The sequence below is a fragment of the Trichosurus vulpecula genome, chromosome 5 (genome assembly GCF_011100635.1).
Source record: "Trichosurus vulpecula isolate mTriVul1 chromosome 5, mTriVul1.pri, whole genome shotgun sequence".
NCBI lineage: Eukaryota > Metazoa > Chordata > Mammalia > Diprotodontia > Phalangeridae > Trichosurus > Trichosurus vulpecula.
In genome coordinates, this window is record NC_050577.1 from 265372994 (window position 1) to 265393215 (window position 20222).

Genomic DNA, 20222 nt, shown 5'->3' on the forward strand with positions numbered 1-20222 from the left:
CTTTGTTATGCTGGCCTTCTCATGAAATAATTTACAAATACTGGTAATGAAAAAAATCCAAAATATCCATAAAACTTTTTTTTTAAATGCTGTGAATGAAAGGAGGGGTGAGGCATAAATGAACTGATCTATAAGATTTCTTCCAGCTCAAAAATTATTTTATACATTTGTATACATTTATGAATACTCTCTTTGTGGCCTATCTCCAGATTTCCCAGAATTGTACTTCTCAAGTGCTATAAGATTCTGACTTTAAGAAGAGGATAAAAAATTCCATTTTCTATAGTTCCTTTCCTCAATCCTTCTCAATTCCATACCCCAACAAACTTTCACCTCTGTATCCAATACTGGGTGAAAGAAATAAGCTTCTGAACTTAGTTATTCTCAGCAATACAGTGATCCAAGACAATTACAAAGGACTTATGATGAAAAATAATTTCAACTTTCAGAGAAAGAACTACTAGAATCTAAATCTATATTGAAGAATACTTTTTTTTAGACTTTTTTTTGCAGGGTTTTTTTTTTGGTCTGTTTCTAAACATCGCTAATATAGAAATGTGCTTTGCATGACTGTACATGTATAATCTGTATCAAATTGTTTGCCCTCTCAAGGAGGGGGAAGTGAGGGAGGGAGAGAACTTGGAACTCAAAATTTTAAAAAATGAATGTTAAAAATTGTCATTAGGAGGTGGAGCCAAGATGGATTAGGGGCAGCCACCCAGCCAAATTCTCCCAACATTCTCCTCCAAACAACTTTAAAATAATGTCTGAAATCAAATTTTGAAATGGCAGAGCCAACAAAAAGTCAAAGTGAGATATTTTTCCAGCCTAAGAAAACTTAAGAAGTAAGCAGGAGAAATCTGTAATATAGGGTAGAGATCTAGTGGAGGTCTATCTGGAGCCCACACATGCAGCTGTGGTAACAGTAGCCGCAGCAGCAGCAGCTGCTGCTTCAGGACCTCTCTGCCCAGAGATGCTAAGGAAGTTGGACAACTGCTTAGAAAGATCTTATAGGGGACCCTTTGCTGGCACTGGGTACAGCTGGTGCTGACTGGCAACTCAATTGCTCATACATGGTTCTGGGTCACAGTTTCAGAGTGGAAAATAGCACTAAGGTTTGGTCACAAGGGAGCAGGGGCTCCGGTCACAGTGCCAAAGCAAAGAGGAGTGCTAGTGAGTATAGCTTCCAGACCAGGGTCCCTTCCTTGGTAAAGATCAGAGGGCAGACAAGGAGAGTAGTGACCACACCTCTCCCAGGATCACACCACCTTGGAAGCTCCAAAAACTTGCAGACTCCCAGAACTAGCTCTGAAAGTAGCAGCATGAAAAAGCCTGAAGTTTGGGACAGTACCTCCCCACTCCCAGGTGAGCAGAGCCCAATACTAACATAAGGTCAAAGTCAAGAAATAGACTGAGACAAAATGAGCAAACAACAATTAAAAAAAAAGAATTTGACCATAAAAAAGCTGCTATGGTGGCAGGGAAGATCAAGATAAACTCAGAAGGACACAACAATGTGAAAACAGCTATTTAAAAAAGCCCCCAAAGAAAAATTCTAATTGAACCCAAGCCTAATGAGAATTTCTGGAAGTTAACCTACATTCATATATGGGAAAATGGTACAGGTAACTCCTAAGAACTTTACCATTATTAGGACAGTTAAAGAGGGTTTAAATAGACAGTGGGCCTGGGTATGAGTATGATGGGGGGAGAGAGAGGGATGGTACTGGAAGAAGGGAGAAGGGAGAGGTAAAATGGGGCAATTTTTCTCATATAAAAGAGGCATGCAAGGAAGAACTTTTGACAATGGAGGAGAAGTGGGGGCAGGGTAATGGCAGGCAATACCTGAACCTCACTCATTGGAATTGACTCAAAGAGGTAATAACATACATACTCAGATGGGTATAGAAATGTAGCTTACCCAATAGGGAAATTGGAGGGGAAGGTCATAAGAGAAAGGGAGAAATGATAAAGGGAATCGAGTGGTTAGAAGCAAAATAGACTTTTAAGAAGGATAAAAAGAAAGAAAGAGAGAGGAAGAGACAAGAAAATGGGATGAAGAGAAATACACATTAATCATAACTGAATGTGAATGGGATGATCTCACTCATAAAATAGAAGCAGATGGCAGAATGGATTAGAAGCCAGAATCCAACAATGTGTTGTTTACAGGAGACATACTTGAAACAGAAAGATATACACACAGAGTTAAAATAATGGGCTAGAGCAGAATCTAATATGCTTTAGATGAACAACAACAACAACAACAAAACCCAGGGATAGCAATAATGATCTCAGATGAAGAAAAAGCAAAAATAGACCAAATTAAAAGTGATAATCCTAATTAAATTCTTATTGAAAGGGAAACTACATTTTACTAAAAGGTACCATAGACAATGAAGTAATATCAAAAAAATTTACAGTTAAGTTTCTTTGATGAAGACCTCATTTCTCAAATACATACTGAGTGTAGAAATGAGCCAAATTTATAAAAACCAAGAGCCATTCTCCAATTGATAAATAGTCAAAAGATACGAACAGGCAGTTTTTAGAAGAAGAAATGAAAGCTACATATAGTCATATGGAAAAAATACTCTAAACCACTATTGATTAGAGAAATGCAAATTAAAACAACTCTGGGATACTCCCTCATACCTAATAGATACATTAATGAATTGTTGGTGGAGTTTTGAACTGGTTTAACCTTTCTGGGAAACGACTTGGAACTACGATCAAAGGGCTATAAAACTATGACCTTTGACCTTCTGGCTCAACAATACCACCACGAGGTCTATATCCCAAAAAGATCAAAGAAAAAGGACCTATATATACAAAGTATTTATAGCAGCTCTTTTTGTGGTGGCAAAGAATTGGAAATCAAGAGGATGCTCATCAGCTGGGGAAAGACTGAACAAGTTATGGCATATGATTGTGATGGAGAACTATTGTGCTTTGGGAATTGAAGAGAGGAGCAGTTTCAGAAAAACATGGCAAGACCATTGTGAACTTATGCAAAGTGAAGTGAAAACAGCCAGCAGATCATTATGTAATAATGATCAACTCTGAAAGGTTTGGCTACTCCCATCACTACAATGATCCAAGGCCATTCCAAAGGACTGTGGAACATTTTATACCATTTTATATAATTTTTGTAATTTCAATCAAGGGACAGCTTCTGAATCAATGATCATCTGGACCTGGACTTCTTTGTTCTCTCAAGTTTGCTCAGATATTATCTTTTCTCTGTCAACAAAGCCAGATCCTGAGGACCGAAGAACATTCTTTTCCCTGTTAACCATTAAGGGATGAGACCCTAATTATGCGAGACTACTTCAGTTAATATTCTACGGGTATATACTTCAACTGACCCTTGTCAACACTCTTATCTTACTGTATTTACAAATCTATTCCATTGAGGAAAACCCTTTTCTTGTATCCTGGTTAAACATACATGGGGATCATAAAAGTGAGGTAACACAGGCTTGTTGAGTCCACTAAAAATAATGTATATAAGTTTTCTCATTCCTTTGTTCAGAAAGCCATAGCTTAAATGCTCTGGCTCCTTGCACGTACAAGTAAGCTAGTTTAGCTATGCGTTAAGGGCTAATAATAAACAACACGTATTTTTCTATCACCTAGTTTGTTTGCCCCCTTCAACCAAACTTTCAGGTTTAACAGCACTCATGATTAAAAAAAAATGCTATCCACCTCCAGAGACAGAACTGATCAACTCTGAGTTCGAATTGAAGTACAATTTTCTTGCTTTTTTTTTTGCAATATGACTAATAATGAAAATATATTTTGCATGATTTCATATGAATAAATGATACCATATTGCTTGCTTCTCAGTGGGCGGGAGAGGAAACGGAAGGGAGAAAAGAATTTGAAACTCAACATTTAAAAAGAAAGGATTGTAAAATAAATAATAAAAATTTTAAAAATTGGTTATTTCATGTAATTGGAAAAAATAAAATGTGACATTTTTCACTTAAAAAAAATGAACTGTTGCACCCCCAGGCTACTTCCCCTTCAGCCAACTCAAAATGTGACATTGAGCAGGAATTACTGTCTCTCTCCAATGCAGAACTCACTACTCACCCTCCCCTCCCAACCCCTCCGCCTCCCCGCCAATCTCTGAAATCTCTTTCGCAATCATTCAGTTACTATTGCACGACTTTTCCCCAAAGTTCAAGGTAGAGATCAGGCAATTGCCCCAGGAAGAAAGGAGGGGCCTCAGCTCTTTCGGGAGGACCTGAAGTTCAGACAACTGCAGAACTGGACCAAGACGCTTTAAGTCAGGTAACGTATCTTCCCTGGGGCTGTCAGGGTCTCTTCCGTTCCTCATCCCCACCTCTGTGCCCTGGTCATCCCCCAGCCTGGGGAGGGACGAGCCTAGGTCTTTGATCTGGAATAGAAAGGCCTTTTTCCCTCTTACGATCCATCTTTCACACAGTATACGGCTCTAGAGAACCGAGCGAGGATCGCTAGCCAAAGCAGAGCCTGCTACTGAGTAACTTCCCCCTATCTCTCCCTTGCGCCCGACAAATGCTGCCTCTTCTGCAGCCCCAGCAAGAAATAGGAAGGGGCACTAAAGCTTTTTTTTTTTTATTGCTAATTCCGTACCGCCTTCTTTTATCAACAACAATAGTGACTGTTTCTATCCGAATTTCAACAAGTATAAGAGGAGAATGAGAAAATTGGTAGGAGCAGTAACAGCAGCAGCTGGGGTCGTTTCACATAGCTCTGTGTCGTCTTCAATAAAACCTGTTCTCGAAGGAACCCGGGAAAGTTGCCCTCCGCACTCCTTTTCTTCTTTCCCTTTTCCCTTTTCCCTCCCCCTCTCCCGGAAGTTTTGATGGACTAAAAGTGGGAGAATTCCTACCTAAAGTTGAGGGGTGGTTCTATGGAAAGTTTAAGGGGACTGAGTTAAATTGGGAAGGAGTGAATCACAGGATCCTAGTCAGAGTGAGAAGGGACCTCAGAATTCATTTAGAATGGGGGCGGGGCATAGGATAGAGGAAAATATAGTCTTCCGCAAGAACAACAATAAAAGAATTCATTTAGACCAGCGTATTGATTTTATACATAAGGAAGCCAATGACCTGATATGGTTGAAGATCAAGGCCCTCTGATTTTTGGCACTGTTACACCAGCCTACAGGGAGACCGTGTCCAAAGGAGAAAGGGCAACCAGTTCATTTTCCTTTTTTTTGCCCTGGATCTGGGTAAAGGATATTTATGCCTTGCCGCTGAAAATTCATTTGCTGTTTAACAAAGATTTATCAAGCCCCACAGTGCAGAGTGCTGGAGATTCAAAGCTAAGAAATACAGTCGCCTCCCTGAAGAAAACTTCAAACTAACAAGTAAGGAGATGTGCGCAGAAAGTCTGCTTAGGTTAACTTATGTGGTAGGAATGAATTTTCAGGGAGATGTGGGTCTGGGGCAACTCTTTCCCAATAATGATTTTAGTTAACAGAGGTTCCTGTGTGTGAACAGACGGGAGGGTGGAGTTTTCTATAAGAGCAGTCTCTGGGTGGCATTTGAGAGGCTTGGCTTTGAGTAGTGGTACCAAGTTAAAGAAGAGAAAATCGGGTCACATGTTGATATGGTATTACCAACCAAGCCAGCTGCCTCATTTATGGAAACATTAGTGTCTCATGCCAAAGAACACAATCATCTCCTTCACTGATTCTGCCCTATCCTGTTCTGCTTTCTGTCTTTTTATTTTTTTAATTTTTTTAAATTTTTAGTTTACAACATCGGTTCTACATAATTTTGAGTTCCACATTTTCTTCCCTCCCTCCCCCCTCCCTCCCCAAGATGGCATGGAATCCCATATAACTTCCAGGTATAATGTCGCATTGAATTAATTTACACACTAGTCAAGTTGTGGAGAAGAATTATGACCGATGGAATGAATCATGAGAAAGAAGAAACAGAACCAAAAAAAAAACCAACCCAAAAACAAAAGAGAGGAAAAAAAGGGGGGGGGAAGGCAAGCATGAAGTGTGCCTCAATCTGCATTCATACTTCATAGTTCTTTCTCTGGATGTAGATAGCATTCTCCATCATGAGTCCTTTGGAGTTGTCTTTGCACCTCGTGTTGCTGAGAAGAGCAAAGTCTGTCAGGGTTAGTCCTTAAAGAATCCATATATCTGTGGTTGTGTATAATGTTCTCCTGGCTCTCCTGCTTTCTGTCTTATAGACATGTGGCTCTACCTGGTCTGTCTCATTGGCATTTACCATCTCTTTCGCTGGTACCAGGAGAGGCAGGTGGTGAGTAACCTTAGAGACAAATATGTTTTTATCACCGGCTGTGACTCCGGATTTGGGAACCTGCTGGCTAAGCAGCTGGACCTTCGAGGCCTGAGAGTGCTAGCGGCCTGTCTGACAGAGAAAGGGGCTGAGCAGCTGAGGCGTGAGACTTCAGACAGGGTAGAGACAGTGATCCTGGATGTGACCAAGACTGAGAGCATCACTGCAGCGGCCCAGTGGGTGAAGGAACGTGTGGGAAATAAAGGTATAATCCAGATTTCTTCATTCAAGTTTGTTTCTGGAGAGGAATTTAGCTTGGCATTTGTAAAGCACCTGCTATGTGCAAAGTACTGTACTAAGTAAAATAAGACAGTTTTTACTTTTAATGAGCTTTTACAATCTCATATGGAGATTACATGTACTCAGATAACTTATAATATGAAGGACAATGAGGTAAATTCAAAGGAGAAATCAAAATCTCGATGGGAAATTTTTAGGAGGCTGCAAATAAATATTCATAGAAAAAGAGAGATTTCAACAGGCAGACGTGGGGAAGGGAGTCCATTTCGGATATGGATGGGGGAGCAGTTCTATGAGTTGAGCACATGAATGGGAACTCTCAGTAGTCAAGGTGAGGGAGAAAAGTTGAGTGCCCAAGGTAGAAATGTGGGGGCCAGAACTGCATAGGAGCTTGAATGCCAGAATTAGCATTTATAATTATTTTGTAGGCAGTGGGGGAGCCACTGAATATTTTTAAGCGGAGGAGTAACACATTGCTTTAGGGAGGGAAAAATCGAAGGGAGACTTCTTTTGAGGCTATTTTGATAGTCCATGTAAGAGAGGATGTTTTTGAACTAGAAGTGGTAGCAGAGGAAAAGAGGAAACATATCCAAGAGATGTGCATACATATATATTCAGATAACTGGGATGATTTCCATTATGTTCTGAATTTTCACTTTGCTTTCTGCATTTATTTACTTCTAGAAATTGGAAAGTACAGGAAATTCAAGTTATTCCTGAATTTGGGCAATGGTAGCAAGTCAAAAAACAGAAAACCAGATCACATTAAGCCTGTTCCTGAACTGATAGAAATTTTAGTATCTTTAGTAAATTTAGCAAATTTACTAGTAAATAGTACTAGTAAATAAATCTTTAGTAAATTTAGTAAATTTACCATCTGGCAAATGCCTGAGTGCCTACTGTTTAATCCTAGCTTGGGCCTGTTTCTTTTTTGAACCCAGACCTTAGAAGCTTGCATTTACACTATGATTTGTCCTTTTGATACTTCACTCCTGCAGAAAATTGTTCTGCTGTCACATGTACCCTCAAGGAACTTCCAATCTAGTGGGAGAGAAAACAAATATGTACAGATATGTAAAGCAAACAAACATGTACAAATTTCCCTCAAGGATTCCTTCTCTGACCGATTTTAAATAGCTCCTTTCCCCAGTCATCCCCCTGCTCCCTGCAAACTGTCCCTTCCATATCAATTACTGGATGAATGAAATGAGCTTCTCTACCCCAGCCTCCTCCCTTTCAGCCAACTCAGAATGGGGAGGGGTGGAGGAGGTGTCAAGGAAGGGAGTTAACACAACTACTGTCTCCCAACAGTTAGCCTTTAACTGTACCTCAATAACAATAATCTTCATCTCTTTATTCAGAGATGGGTAGCATGTTTCATCATTAGTTCTCTGGAATCATGTTTGATCATTAAACTGATCTGAGTTTCCAAGTCTTTCAAGGCTGTTTGTCATTATAATATTGTCACAGTTACAAACTTGTTCTCCTGGTTCTGCCCACTTCACTGTGCCTGAGTTCACGTAAGTCTTTCGATGTTTATCTGAAACCATTCATTTTATCATTTCTTACAGCACAATAGCATTCCATCACATGTTTATACCACTACTTGTTATCCCTTTCCCAATTGGTGTGTTCCTCTTCAGATTCAGCTCTTTTCTGTCTCAGAAAAAGAGCTGCTATAAATATTTTTTTCAATTCCTTAAAATTTGTTTTGCTTAGGATTAATCTCTCTCTTAATCTACCTTCCATCTAATTCCCCCTTTCTTCTTCTCCCATTTCTATGTTATTTCCCTGTTGAGTGAAGTGTATTTCTATACCCAACTCTGTGAGTGTATGTGTATTCTTCCCTTCTTTGACTAGTTCAGATAAGAGGGAGGTAGGTTCAAATACATTTCTCCTTGTTTGTATAGACTTCTACTTTTGTACCTTGATTATGTGTGGACTACAGTGGGGAGAGACAAGGCAAGGAAACCATTAAGGAGGCAGTTGTAATAGTATGGGTGAGATGAGGGCTTGAGCTAAGACCGTGTCTGTATAAGGAGAGAGAGAAAGAGAAAGAGAGAGAGAGAGAGAGAGAGAGAGAGAGAGACAGACAGACACAGACAGAGAGAGAGAGACAGACAGACAGACAGAGAAGGAGTTGGAGGTGAGAAATGTAGTGGAGACAGATACGGCAAGATTCGGTAACTATCGCATGTGTTGTTGTTTGTCCTCATTCTTGAAGAGGACTATCATGTCAGGGAGGTGATGCTGTGACATGCAAGTGAATTGGATTTAAGTGAGGGAGGGCTGTGCAGAGTCACCAGCCTCACTTTCTCCTCTAGAACCATCTGGGTCCAGTGGCAAGATATAAATCAGGACAACTGGAGGTGGTCCAGGCTACAGTGGGGGACCTTGGCCTTTTTTTTTTCTGTTTTTTTTTATTAATTTAAATTTATTTATTTGACATATTTAGTTTTCAGCATTGATTTTCACAACAGTTTGAATTACAAATTTTCTCCCCATTTCTACCCTCCCCCCCCCACTCCAAGATGGCGTATATTCTGGTTGCCTTGTTCCCCAGTCAGCCCTCCCCTCTATCACCCCCCTCCCCTCTCATCCCCTTTTCCCTTCCTTTCTTGTAGGGCAAGATAAATTTCTACGCCCCATTGCCTACGTATCTTATTTTTTAATTGCATGCAAAAACTTTTTTTTTGTTTTTGAACATCTGATTTTAAACCTTTGAGTTCCAAATTCTCTCCCCTCTTCCCTTCCCACCCACCCTCCCTAAGAAGTCGAGCAATTCAACCTAGGCCACATGTGTATCATTATGTATAACCCTTCCACAATACTCATGTTGTGAAAGACTAACTACATTTTGCTCCTTCCCAATCCATCCCGCTTTATTGAATTTTCTCCCTTGACCCTGTCCCCTTTCCAAAGTGTTTGTTTTTGATTACCTCCACCCCCATCTGCCCTCCCCTCCATCATCCCCCCCCCTTTTATTTTTTTTTATCTTCCTCCCTCTTCTTTCCTGTGGGGTAAGATACCCAACTGAGTATGTATGGTATTCCCTCCTCAGGCCAAATCTGATGAGAGCTAGGTTCACTCATTCCCCCCTCACCTGCCCTCTCCCCTCCTCCCACAGAACTGCTTCCTCTTTCCACCTTTATGTGAGATAATCCACCCCATTCTATCTCTCCCTATCTCCCTCTCTCAGTATGATGCTCTCTCATCCCTTAATTTCATTTTATTTCTTTTAGATATCTTCCCTTCATCTTCAACTCACCCTGTGTCACACATATATATACACATAGATATATACATACATACACATTCACATATATATACATAAACATATATATATATATATAAATATATATGCATATTCCCTTCAGCTACCCTAATACTGAGGTCTCATGAATCATACATGTCCTCTTTCCATGTAGGAATGTAAACAAAACAGTTCAACTTTAGGAAGTCCCTTGAAATTTCTGTTTCTTGATTACCTTTTCATGCTTCTCTTGATTCTTATGTTTGAAAGTCAAATTTTCTATTCAGTTCTGGTCTTTTCACTGAGAAAGCTTGAAAGTCCTCTATTTTATTGAAAATCCATATTTTGCCTTGGAGCATGATACTCAGTTTTGCTGGGTAGGTGATTCTAGGTTTTAATCCTAGCTCCATTGACCTCCGGAATATCGCATTCCAAGCCCTTCGATCTCTTAATGTAGAAGCTGCCAGATCTTGGGTTATTCTGATTGGGTTTCCACAATACTCAAATTGTTTCTTTCTGGCTGCTTGCAGTATTTTCTCCTTGATCTGGGAGCTCGTGAATTTGGCGACAATATTCCTAGGAGATTTCTTTTTTGGATCTATTTGAGGAGGCAATCGATGGATTCTTTCAATTTCTATTTTGCCCCGTGGCTCTAGAATATCAGGGCAGTTCTCCTTCATAATTTCTTGAAAGATGAGATCTAGGCTCTTTTTCTGATCATGGCTCTCAGGTAGTCCAATAATTTTTAAATTATCTCTCCTGGATCTATTTTCCAGGTCAGTGGTTTTTCCAAGGAGATATTTCACATTGTCTTCCATTTTTTCATTCCTTTGGTTCTGTTTTATAATATCCTGATTTCTCATAAAGTCACTAGCTTCCACTTGCTCCAGTCTAATTTTTAAAGTAGTATTTTCTTCAGTGGTCTTTTGGACCTCCTTTTCCATTTGGCTAATTCTGCCTTTCAAGGCATTCTTCTCCTCATTGGCTTTTTGGAGCTCTTTTGCCATTTGAGTTAATCTATTTTTTAAGGTGTTGTTTTCTTCAGTGTATTTTTCAGTATTTTTTGGGTCTCCTTTAGCAAGTCATTGACTTGTTTTTCATGGTTTTCTCGCATCCTTCTCATTTCTCTTCCCAATTTTTCCTCTACTTCTCTAACTTGCTTTTCCAAATCCTTTTTGAGCTCTTCCATGGCCTGGGACCAGTTCATGTTTTTCTTGGAGGTTTCTGTTGTAGGCTCTTTGACTTTATTAATTTCTTCTGTCTGTATGTTTTGGTCTTCTTTGTCAGCAAAGAAAGAATGCAGAGTCTGAGACTGAATCTTGGTGCGTTTTCGCTGCCTGGCCATAATCCCAGCCAACTAACTTGACCTTTGAGTTTTTCAGTGGGGTATGACTGCTTGTAGATTACAGAGTTCTATGTTCCACGTTTGGGGGGGAGGTGCCAGCTCTGCCGCACCAGCACTGCTCCTTCCCCAAGGACCCCCAACCCGAACTGGGCTCAGATCTTCGGCAGGCTGTGCACCCCTGCTCTGATCCGCCACTTAATTCCTCCCACCAGGTGGGCCTGGAGCCGGAAGCAGCAGCAGCGGTAGCTGCCCCACCTCTGCTGCCCCCGGGCCTGGAAGCCGAACCTCGAACTCCTTCCACTGCCGCAGCTTTTCCCACTAACCTTCTCAGCAGTCTTTGGTGTTTGTGGGTTGAGAAGTCTCGTAACTGCCGCAGCTCACTGAATCAGGGCGCTAGGGCATGCTCTGCCCGGGTTGCTCGTCTTGTTGGTCCACACCGCTCAGGCTGGGCTCTGCTCCACTCCGTTCCCAGCTCCCAGCTCCCAGCTCCGTGCGGGATAGACCTCACCCACAGACCATCCAGGCTGTCCTGGGCTGGAGCCCTGCTTCCCTCTGCTGTTCTGTGGGTTCTGCCGTTCTAGAATTGGTTCAGAGCCATTTTTATAGGTTTTTGGAGGGGCTCGGCAGGGAGCTCAGGCTGGTCCCTGCTTTCCAGCCGCCATCTTGGCTCCGCCCCCGACCTTGGCCTTTTTAAGCTAAGGACTTTAACAGGTCTCAGTTTGAGTGAGACAAAGCCCCTTCAGTGATTAAAGCTAGTAAGAAATGAGGGAGAGAATGGCCTTTTTTACCTAGTTAAAAAAATCAATCTGGGAGTGCAAGACCCTCAGTGTTTCTGGGCAAAACCTAAAACAATTGCTATGTACATTCACTCTGAGTCAATCACAGCCCAAACAGTGACCAAGTGGGGCTTGGCCTGGGACCTATTGTTGGTCAATCAATGAGAGCCTGAGTGATTTGGATTTAAGGCATGGTCCTTAAGAAAAAAGGTTGCATAAATGCAATGAAGGGAGAGTGAAAAGTCCAAGTTGATAAGGAACTTATCTCAGGTATTGGAATACCAATGGTGCCTTCACCAGAAGTGGGGATAATGAGTTTGAGATTGCTCTGGGACATCCAATCTACCAAATATTAATACTATACTCTGAGTTTTAGGCACAAAGCTGCCAGAAACAATTTTTTATTAATTTGTCATTATTCTAAATTTAAGCATTGTATCTGTGGTGTGTGTGTGTGTGTGTGTGTGTGTGTGTGTGTGTGTGAGAGAGAGAGAGAGAGAGAGAGAGAGAGAGAGATACACAGAATTGGGTACAGAAATATATTTTACTCAACAGGGAAATAAGAGGGAAAAGGGAGAAGGGGAGGGAGGGTAGATTGAGAGAGGTATTAGTCCTAAACAAAACAAACTAAGAATTTACAAAAATATTTAGAGCAACTCTTCTAGAAACAGCAAAGAATTGTGTTTTGAAGGTTGCCCACCAAATGGGGAAGGGCTGAACAAGCTATAGCATGTGAATGTGATGGAATACTATTGTGCTATAAAAAAGGATGAAGTTTGATTACTTACTGATAAAGTTTCCTTCCTTCAAGTGAATCTGGAAGTAGTTTAGACTGGGGAAATATTTATTTCTTAATACTTTCATTTGAATTTTTAAAAAGAGGGAAGGAAAGAGGAGGAGATGAGGGAGAAAAGAGAAGAGAGAAGGAAAGAAAAGAGGAGAGGAGAACCCAAGACAGAGCCTTGGGGTACGGTCACAATCAGAATGATATGGGTGATGAATCAACAAAGGAAACAAACAGTGTTACTAAAACCCCCAGAGGAGCAGCTGTGTAGTGGGAGGAATCAACGGTGCTGGGTTAACAGTATACAGTATAACAGTATACAGAGAAGCCAAGCAGAATAAGGGCTGAGAAAAGTCCTATGGATTTGGCAATTAGAGGTTGCTGGTAGCTTTGGAGAGAAACTTGCAAAGAGTTGTGTAGTGATTGAGAGCAGAAGTGGAGTCAGTGAGTATAGACATCTTTTTCTAGGAGTTTGGATGAGAAAAGGAGAAATATAGGATGATAGCTTGAAGTAAGGTCTAGTCTGGTGTGTGTGTGTGTGTGTGTGTGTGTGTGTGTGTGTGTGTGTCTTTTAAAAGATGGAAGAGATTTGCATGTGTTTGAACATAATCTGGAGAGGTTGAAGATTAGAGAGAGGAAAAAGAGACCTAGAGATGTTAAGTAACTTACCTAACTAATGTCACATAGTTAAAAAGTGTCACAGATGGGATAGGGACAACTCATCTAAGTTCTGAGTTGGGACTCTCTGTACTGTCATATGGCCTTTCTGCTGTGTCCTCTTTAAAGGATCTTGTCTGTGTGGGGCAGAAGAGAGAAAGCCATATAACACTTTTTTGTTAAATAATTATGTATTTATTCTAGACAAGTTTTATTGAAATTTCTTTTTTTAATACCAGTCATTTCCCAATATAGCACCCCCAACTATAGAACCCTCCTTTTAAAAAAAATTTAAGAAAAGTCAGAACTACACAGCTACAACTTGAACTCATTCCAAGTCCTGATGTAGCCTTTTTGTGGGAAAGACACATTATTCATCAGGGGCCATCTCCAGTCGTTCTGATCTAGATCTTGCCACTGAGCCCAGGTGGCTCTGGATGAGAAAGTAAGGCTAGTGACTTTGCACAGCCCTCCCTCACTTAAATCTGATTCACTTGCCAGTCATGGCATCACCTTCCTGATGTTATGGTCCTCTTTCGAGAATGAAGAGCAAACAACAGTAACTTAATTTTTAATTTATGCAATAAGCAAGCATTTCTGTAACAAAGCACAGTCAAAAGATGATTGCACATGAAACTGCAAATCTCCTATGCACAACTTGCTATTCCTTTCAAATATACAACAAAATTGTCATGTAAATCTCTTTTATTTCCTTTTTTCTTCTCTCCTCCCCACCTTAGAGACGTCTACTATTAGACACACATAGGTATATCTATGTAAAATTGTTCTATATATACTTATTGGTTCTTTCTTTGGACACAGATAGCATCTTCCTTCATATGTCCTTTATAGTTAATTTGGGTATTTACAACAGTCAAAATAATTAATTCACTCAAAGTTGTTCTTAAAACAGTATTAATCTTACTGGATACAGTGTTCTCTTGGTTCTGCTCGTTTTGCTCTTCATTATTTCTTGCAAGTCTTTCCGTGTTTTTCTAAGATCATTGAGTTCATCATTTCTTATAGCACAGTAGAGAACCCTCCCTTAAAACAAAAACAACCAAAAAAAATTAAGCAAAAGTAGCTGACATAATAACCATGTTAGACAGTATGGGTGACATTCTGTATTCCTACTTTACCACCTCTCTGCTGAGAGGAGGGAGATATAGTTCATCTCTTCTCTGGAGCTATATTGATCATGAAGTATGATAAGTTTAGGAGGGCCTGACCAGGCTAGAGAAGAGAGTTTAGAGGCATCCTAGGAAGTAAAAAGCCAGATTTATGTGTAAAAGTAATTTGCTCACCAATTCTAATCATACTTAGCTCATACATTTTATGTCTTCAGCCCTGGGGTTAGTGTTCTCCCTCAACCCTAACCCAGACGTGTTCTACTTGGGTTTTTTGGTCACTCATGCTGTCCCTATTCTTCTCTGACATGAAATTTGACTATCAATCAGGACCTCAATGGACTCACCTTCTCTATGGAAGTCTCCCCTAATTAACCCCTCCCCTTCATGATTTTGTTCTTGCTTCCAAATTTCCATAGTACTTCTGAGTAGATCCCGTTCCATACTACCACGTACTCGCCTCAGAACTAATTTGTGTGGAAGCATGTTTAAGGAGAGGCAACCAATCAGTTACATGACCATGAACAAGTCTCTATACTTCTCTGGGTCTCAATTTCTTTTTCTGTAAAATGAGGTTACAGATGATGATCCCCAAATGTTCTTTCAGGCTTATGATTTCAAGTTTTGTCTTTCCCACCTCGAATATAAGCTCCTAGAAGGTAAGAGAATGTTCTCCTCCCACTAAAAACCTAGAAAAATGCCAATGTGAACTGAATCGAATTTGAATCAAGACAGTGATTGTATTTGCTAAAACCTCAGTAGAGCCCTACTCAGAGCTTCTCACTCCTCCCAGGGCTCTGGGGCCTTGTGAATAATGCTGGCATCTCCTTGCCCTCTGCCCCCAACGAGTGGCTGAACAAAGAGGACTTCCTGAAAGTGATCAACGTGGACCTCATTGGACTGATTGAGGTGACACTGAGTCTGCTGTCCCTGGTGAGGAAGGCCAAGGGCAGGATTGTCAACGTCTCCAGCGTCATGGGCCGGCTGTCTTTATTTGGTGGTGGCTACTGCATTTCTAAGTATGGTGTGGAGGCTTTCTCTGACAGTCTCAGGTAATGGGACCACCCTCGGGCCCCTTCTCCCACTTGTAACATTCATGAAGACTCTCACCGCTTCCCAGGCCAGTGTTAGCTGAGCCATACGGCCTGCTGAGGTTACAGTGAACACTTCTTTATTGTTTCCTCCTCTATGCTTCCACCTCAAGCCCTCTTACCACCCCCTTTGTCCTCGTCACCCTTCAGCTGCTTTTTCCTATTTGTCTCCATAAAAATAATGATAATGTTCATAATCCTAGTTTTACGTCTCTTTAACATTTTCAAAGTACTTTCCTCATAACATCCGTGTAAGGCAGGCATTACAGGGATTGTGGCCCTCATTTACAGATGATACATTTGAGGCTCTGAGAGGTGTGACTTTCCCAGGCTCACATACCCCTTATACTGCCTCCAAGGGCTGTGGGGAGGAAACTAGAAAGATCACGTACGCACAAGAGCCTGAAGCATCCATGTGCTGTCCAGGGCAGGGCAAGGGCGTTACTGTTACATCGCCGCTTAACTTCTGCTCCAATCCATCCCCTCCCATTCTATCCCAAGGCTCTTTCTTGATTGTCCAACTCCCAGCCTGTTTTTCCAGGCCCTTTCAATGCATGCTCCAATTCTGTCTGTACCATAGGAGGGAATTCTACCCCTTTGGAGTGAAGGTTGCCATGATTGAGCCTGGTTTCTTCAAGACCACCATCACCAACAAGGATGTTTTTTGCCAGAGCTTCCATGAGTTGTGGGATCGAATGGACCCTGAAGTCAGGCGAGTCTATGGCCAGAAGTTCTTGGATGACAGTGAGTTGTACCTTCTCATTAACTCCCCTGGTCTATTTGGAGAAGTGGGAGAGAGAGAGAGCTCTGATCTGAAACAGAGATTACCCTCTTCCATGCCAATAAGTCCCATGTACTCGGGGTCTAAAAGAACTGGACCAGATGAAGTCAGAAGAAATAAGACAGGAGGACCTAAATTAGGAATATCAGAGGCATCATAGACACACTGGAATCTAACCACATCCATTTTACACATGGGGAAATTGAGGCCCTAAGAGATTAGGGAACTCACCCAAGGCCACACCACTAGTTATGGACAGAGCTAGGATTAGAATACAGGACCTGTGACCTCTCTTGTATACCAATCAGAACTGCCTCAGTTAGTCAACAAGCGATTATTGTGCCAGGGAGCGGAGAAGAGAATAAGCATGTCTACAGCACTACTATTTACCAGCTCTGTGCTAAGGAGTTTTGTGTTTTTACAAATACTTGATCCTCACAACAGGCCCTGCAAGGCACTAGTGAATAGCTAACGTCTATATATCATTTACCATGTGCCAGGTACTGTGCTAAGTATTTTATCACTATTACCTCATTGCATCCTTACAACAGCCCTGGGAGGTGGGTGCCGCCGTGGCAGACAGAGGCCCCACTTGGGGACCTAGAGGTTATTTTACAGAACAAATCCTTTTAAGGGGGTTTGTTCTGTGAAGTTTGGATTCAGTCAAAGGGCCGCACCCAAGGACCTAAAGGGCCACGTATGGCCTTGAGGCTGCAGATTCCCACCCCCCCCCCACTTGGACTCTGGGGGGTGCGGGGTTCATTTCTGAGCTTGGGCTGTGGGAAGGGATGGACAGAGTCAAACAAGCTATGACCTATGCCAATACAAAGAACTACTAGGACTTTGCTACCGTAGTGGGAGAGGGTGCCGGGGGGTGGGCAGTATGGTCCAAGCAGAGTTAACCTTCTCCCTTTCATCACCCTGCTCCCGCAGTTATCCAAAATACTCGTGATATGGAAGATCGCTGCCAACCAGACCTCTCCTTGGTGACCAACTGCATGGAGCATGCCTTGACCTCTTGTCATCCACGTACCCGTTATTCAGCTGGCTGGGATGCCAAGCTGTTTTATATTCCCATGTCCTATTTGCCCACTAGACTAGCAGATGCCATTTTTTTGAGGAATTGTCCCAAACCTTGTAATACCATGGGGAGAGGGAAAGAGTAGCCAATGATAAGGGAAGAGATAAGGCAGTTTATATAGTGAGGAATTTGGTGTGTAGTGGAGACAGAGAACATAGAGCAGAGAAGGGGTCCTAGAGAAAATCAAATCCAATAAACATTTATTGAGCACCTGTATGTACAAGGTTCTGTGCTAGGTACTGGTGGGAATCTGAAGATGAGTAAGACCTCATTCCTACCTTCAGTAATAATAATGAAGTAACACTCTAAGGTTTGTAAAATACAAACATTATCATATTTGATCCTTGCAACAACCCTGGGAGGTAGATTTTATTATTAACTCTATTTTACAGATGATGAAGCTGAGGTTAGGTGATTTGCCCAGGACCACACAACTAACAAATGTCTGAGGCTGGATTTGAATTCAGGTATTCACGACTCGAGGCCCAGCACTTGATCCGCTGAGGAGCTTAGTGGAACAGAAAAGGCATGCACACAAATGATTGTGAAATAAGGCAGAATGGTTGTGGTGGAGTCACAGAGCAGGAGAAGGCAGATGGATGTACGCAGAGAATAAGCACAGGCATCCAGAGAAGCCTTGGCCCAGCAGGATGGGATGGCCCACCGGCCATTGCCGGTCCTTCCCCTGAAGAAAGAGGTTTCCCTTTTTCCTTCTCTCTCTCTACTCTGTCCCTCGAGGACGTCACCCACTCAGAGGGGCCGTGGTCATCTCTACACAGCTCACTTATAGGCCTCGGTGACTACCTCTGATCTCTCCACCGACTGCTCACATTACAATTCACCGGGGTGGTCCACTGGCATCTCCAATTCATCTTATCTAAAATGGAACAAATCATCTCGCTCCCTGAAGCCAGATCTCTGAACTTAGCGTGGTACCGTGCACATAGTAGGTGCTTAATAAATGTTGAATGATTGACTGATTTTTTGGGACTTCCCTGACTGTGTGATTGTGCCACCACCACCCTAGCTCCAAACCTCAATCAGATTCTAGATCTGAGCGTCCCGTGCTGTTGTTCGCTGTTCTTCAGTAGTGTGTGACCCTTTGTGACATAAATGACAGAATTTATATTATCCTTTAAGGTTTGCAAAGCATTTTACTTACTGGTATTATTTAGCCCACGGCTCAGGGACCCCTATAACCTTGAACTCAGACAGACTGGATTTGTTCATGGGAGTTAGCCCCAGGCCCACCCCCCCCACCCCCACCCCCACCACGAAGAACATGGTGATTCTCTCTTCACCCTAACACCTTCCCCAGCGCTTGAGAGCTCATTGATATTCAGTCCACCCACCTCCAGGACTTCTGCTCCAGCCCTTCCTCAGTCCTGGCAGAGACCACAAGCACCTAACCAGACCCAGGCCTCGACAACTACCTGGAGATTTGAGCCTTAAGGGAGGACCTTGAACAGTCTAATCATCTGCCTCCTTTAGTAGATCTCTCTCTGACTACAGCAGGGGTGAGGAACCTTCGGCCTTGAGGCCACATGTGGCCCTCTAGGTCCTCCACTGCAGTCCTTTGACTGAATCCAGACTTCAAAGAACAGGGTTTGTTCAGTAAAAGGACCTGACTTGAGGACCTAGAGGGCCACATGCAGCCTCGAGGCCACAGGTTCCCCACTCCTGAACTGCAGATACTCTTTCTGGACTCTTTCTCTGTGCTTCACACAGCACAGTGATTCTAAATCCTGGACTGCCTATGTATAAACTTTTCCCCATCTCCCACTACCTACTTCTTTATTCCTCTCCTCCCTCTGTTCTGTTCTCCCCCTCTCTCTCCACAATTATATAACATCTCACTCCAGACCTTCCTGGACCTTACTGAGTCCTCTGGGATCCCTGCTCCATAATTAGCAAACTTCCTTACATCTTAAACCTGTTCCTTTCTCACTCTATCTTCTGGCAATCATTGAGACTTAGCCCTTCTGATGGAAATCAATCCTTGCCCACCCTTGCCAATACTGGTTTCACTTTGACTAATGTCCCCTGACTCATTGGTTGGATAGTTGCAATACTCCTTGCTCCCCAGTGCCTCTTTCAGATTCTCCCTTTACCACAATTCCTCATCAACCTCCCCTCCTCTGAGGTTCATACTGCCCAAATTTGTCAGACTCTAGCAGCCTTTATACACTGACCACTCCCCACCCCCACCCAGGATATTGTCCTTCCTTCCTGGCTCCCAGTCTTTCTGTACTCACCTATGCCCACACTAGGAGACTTTAGCATACATGTTGATGCTGCCCTCAACTCCCCTTAATTTCCAAGTCCTTCCATCTCATGACCTACTCTTCTGCTCTACCTCAGCTATACACAGAAACACCCTTAATTCTGCTGTCACCCACAAATGTTCCACTTCCATGTTCATGAGCTCCACATTCCTTTATCTGCTCATAATCTTTTATCATTCCTAGTTTCCCTCCAGGCAGTTACCAAGTCTTTTTTTCACCCTCCAACCCCAGGTTTGCATCTTTCCCTATGCCTTAAGACCCCTAACTCTGCTCTTCATCTTTCCTGCGACCTTAAATCCCTCTGTCCCTCATTTCTTTCCCAGTCCATCACCTCTGTGTTGGCTATGCTCTCATCCTTTCCTCATCCTAGCCCCTCGGTGAAATCAGGTCATCAGTTTGACTTTACATTATTCTCTACACTTGAATTCTTTCCTTATCCCAGCCCCTAGACCCAAAGGTCGTGAGTTTGACTTTACATTATTCTCTAC

At 42.3% G+C, this 20222-nt stretch overlaps 1 protein-coding gene across 2 annotated transcripts; it reads left to right on the top strand.

Annotated features, from left to right (window-relative positions):
• Positions 1–4194: 4194 nt before the first annotated feature.
• On the top strand, positions 4195–18430 carry RDH16 (retinol dehydrogenase 16). Of its 2 annotated transcripts, none has more exons than XM_036759658.1 (5): positions 4195–4299; positions 6205–6519; positions 15290–15548; positions 16168–16331; positions 17302–18430. In XM_036759658.1, exons 2-5 carry the CDS (start codon positions 6207–6209, stop codon positions 17532–17534), a joined length of 969 nt encoding a protein of 322 aa, XP_036615553.1. In that variant the 5' UTR covers positions 4195–4299; positions 6205–6206; the 3' UTR covers positions 17535–18430. The 2 variants fall into 2 exon arrangements, with proteins under 2 accessions (XP_036615553.1, XP_036615554.1); XM_036759659.1 differs by lacking the exon at positions 4195–4299 and adding an exon at positions 5176–5362.
• The last annotated feature ends 1792 nt before the right edge of the window (positions 18431–20222 follow it).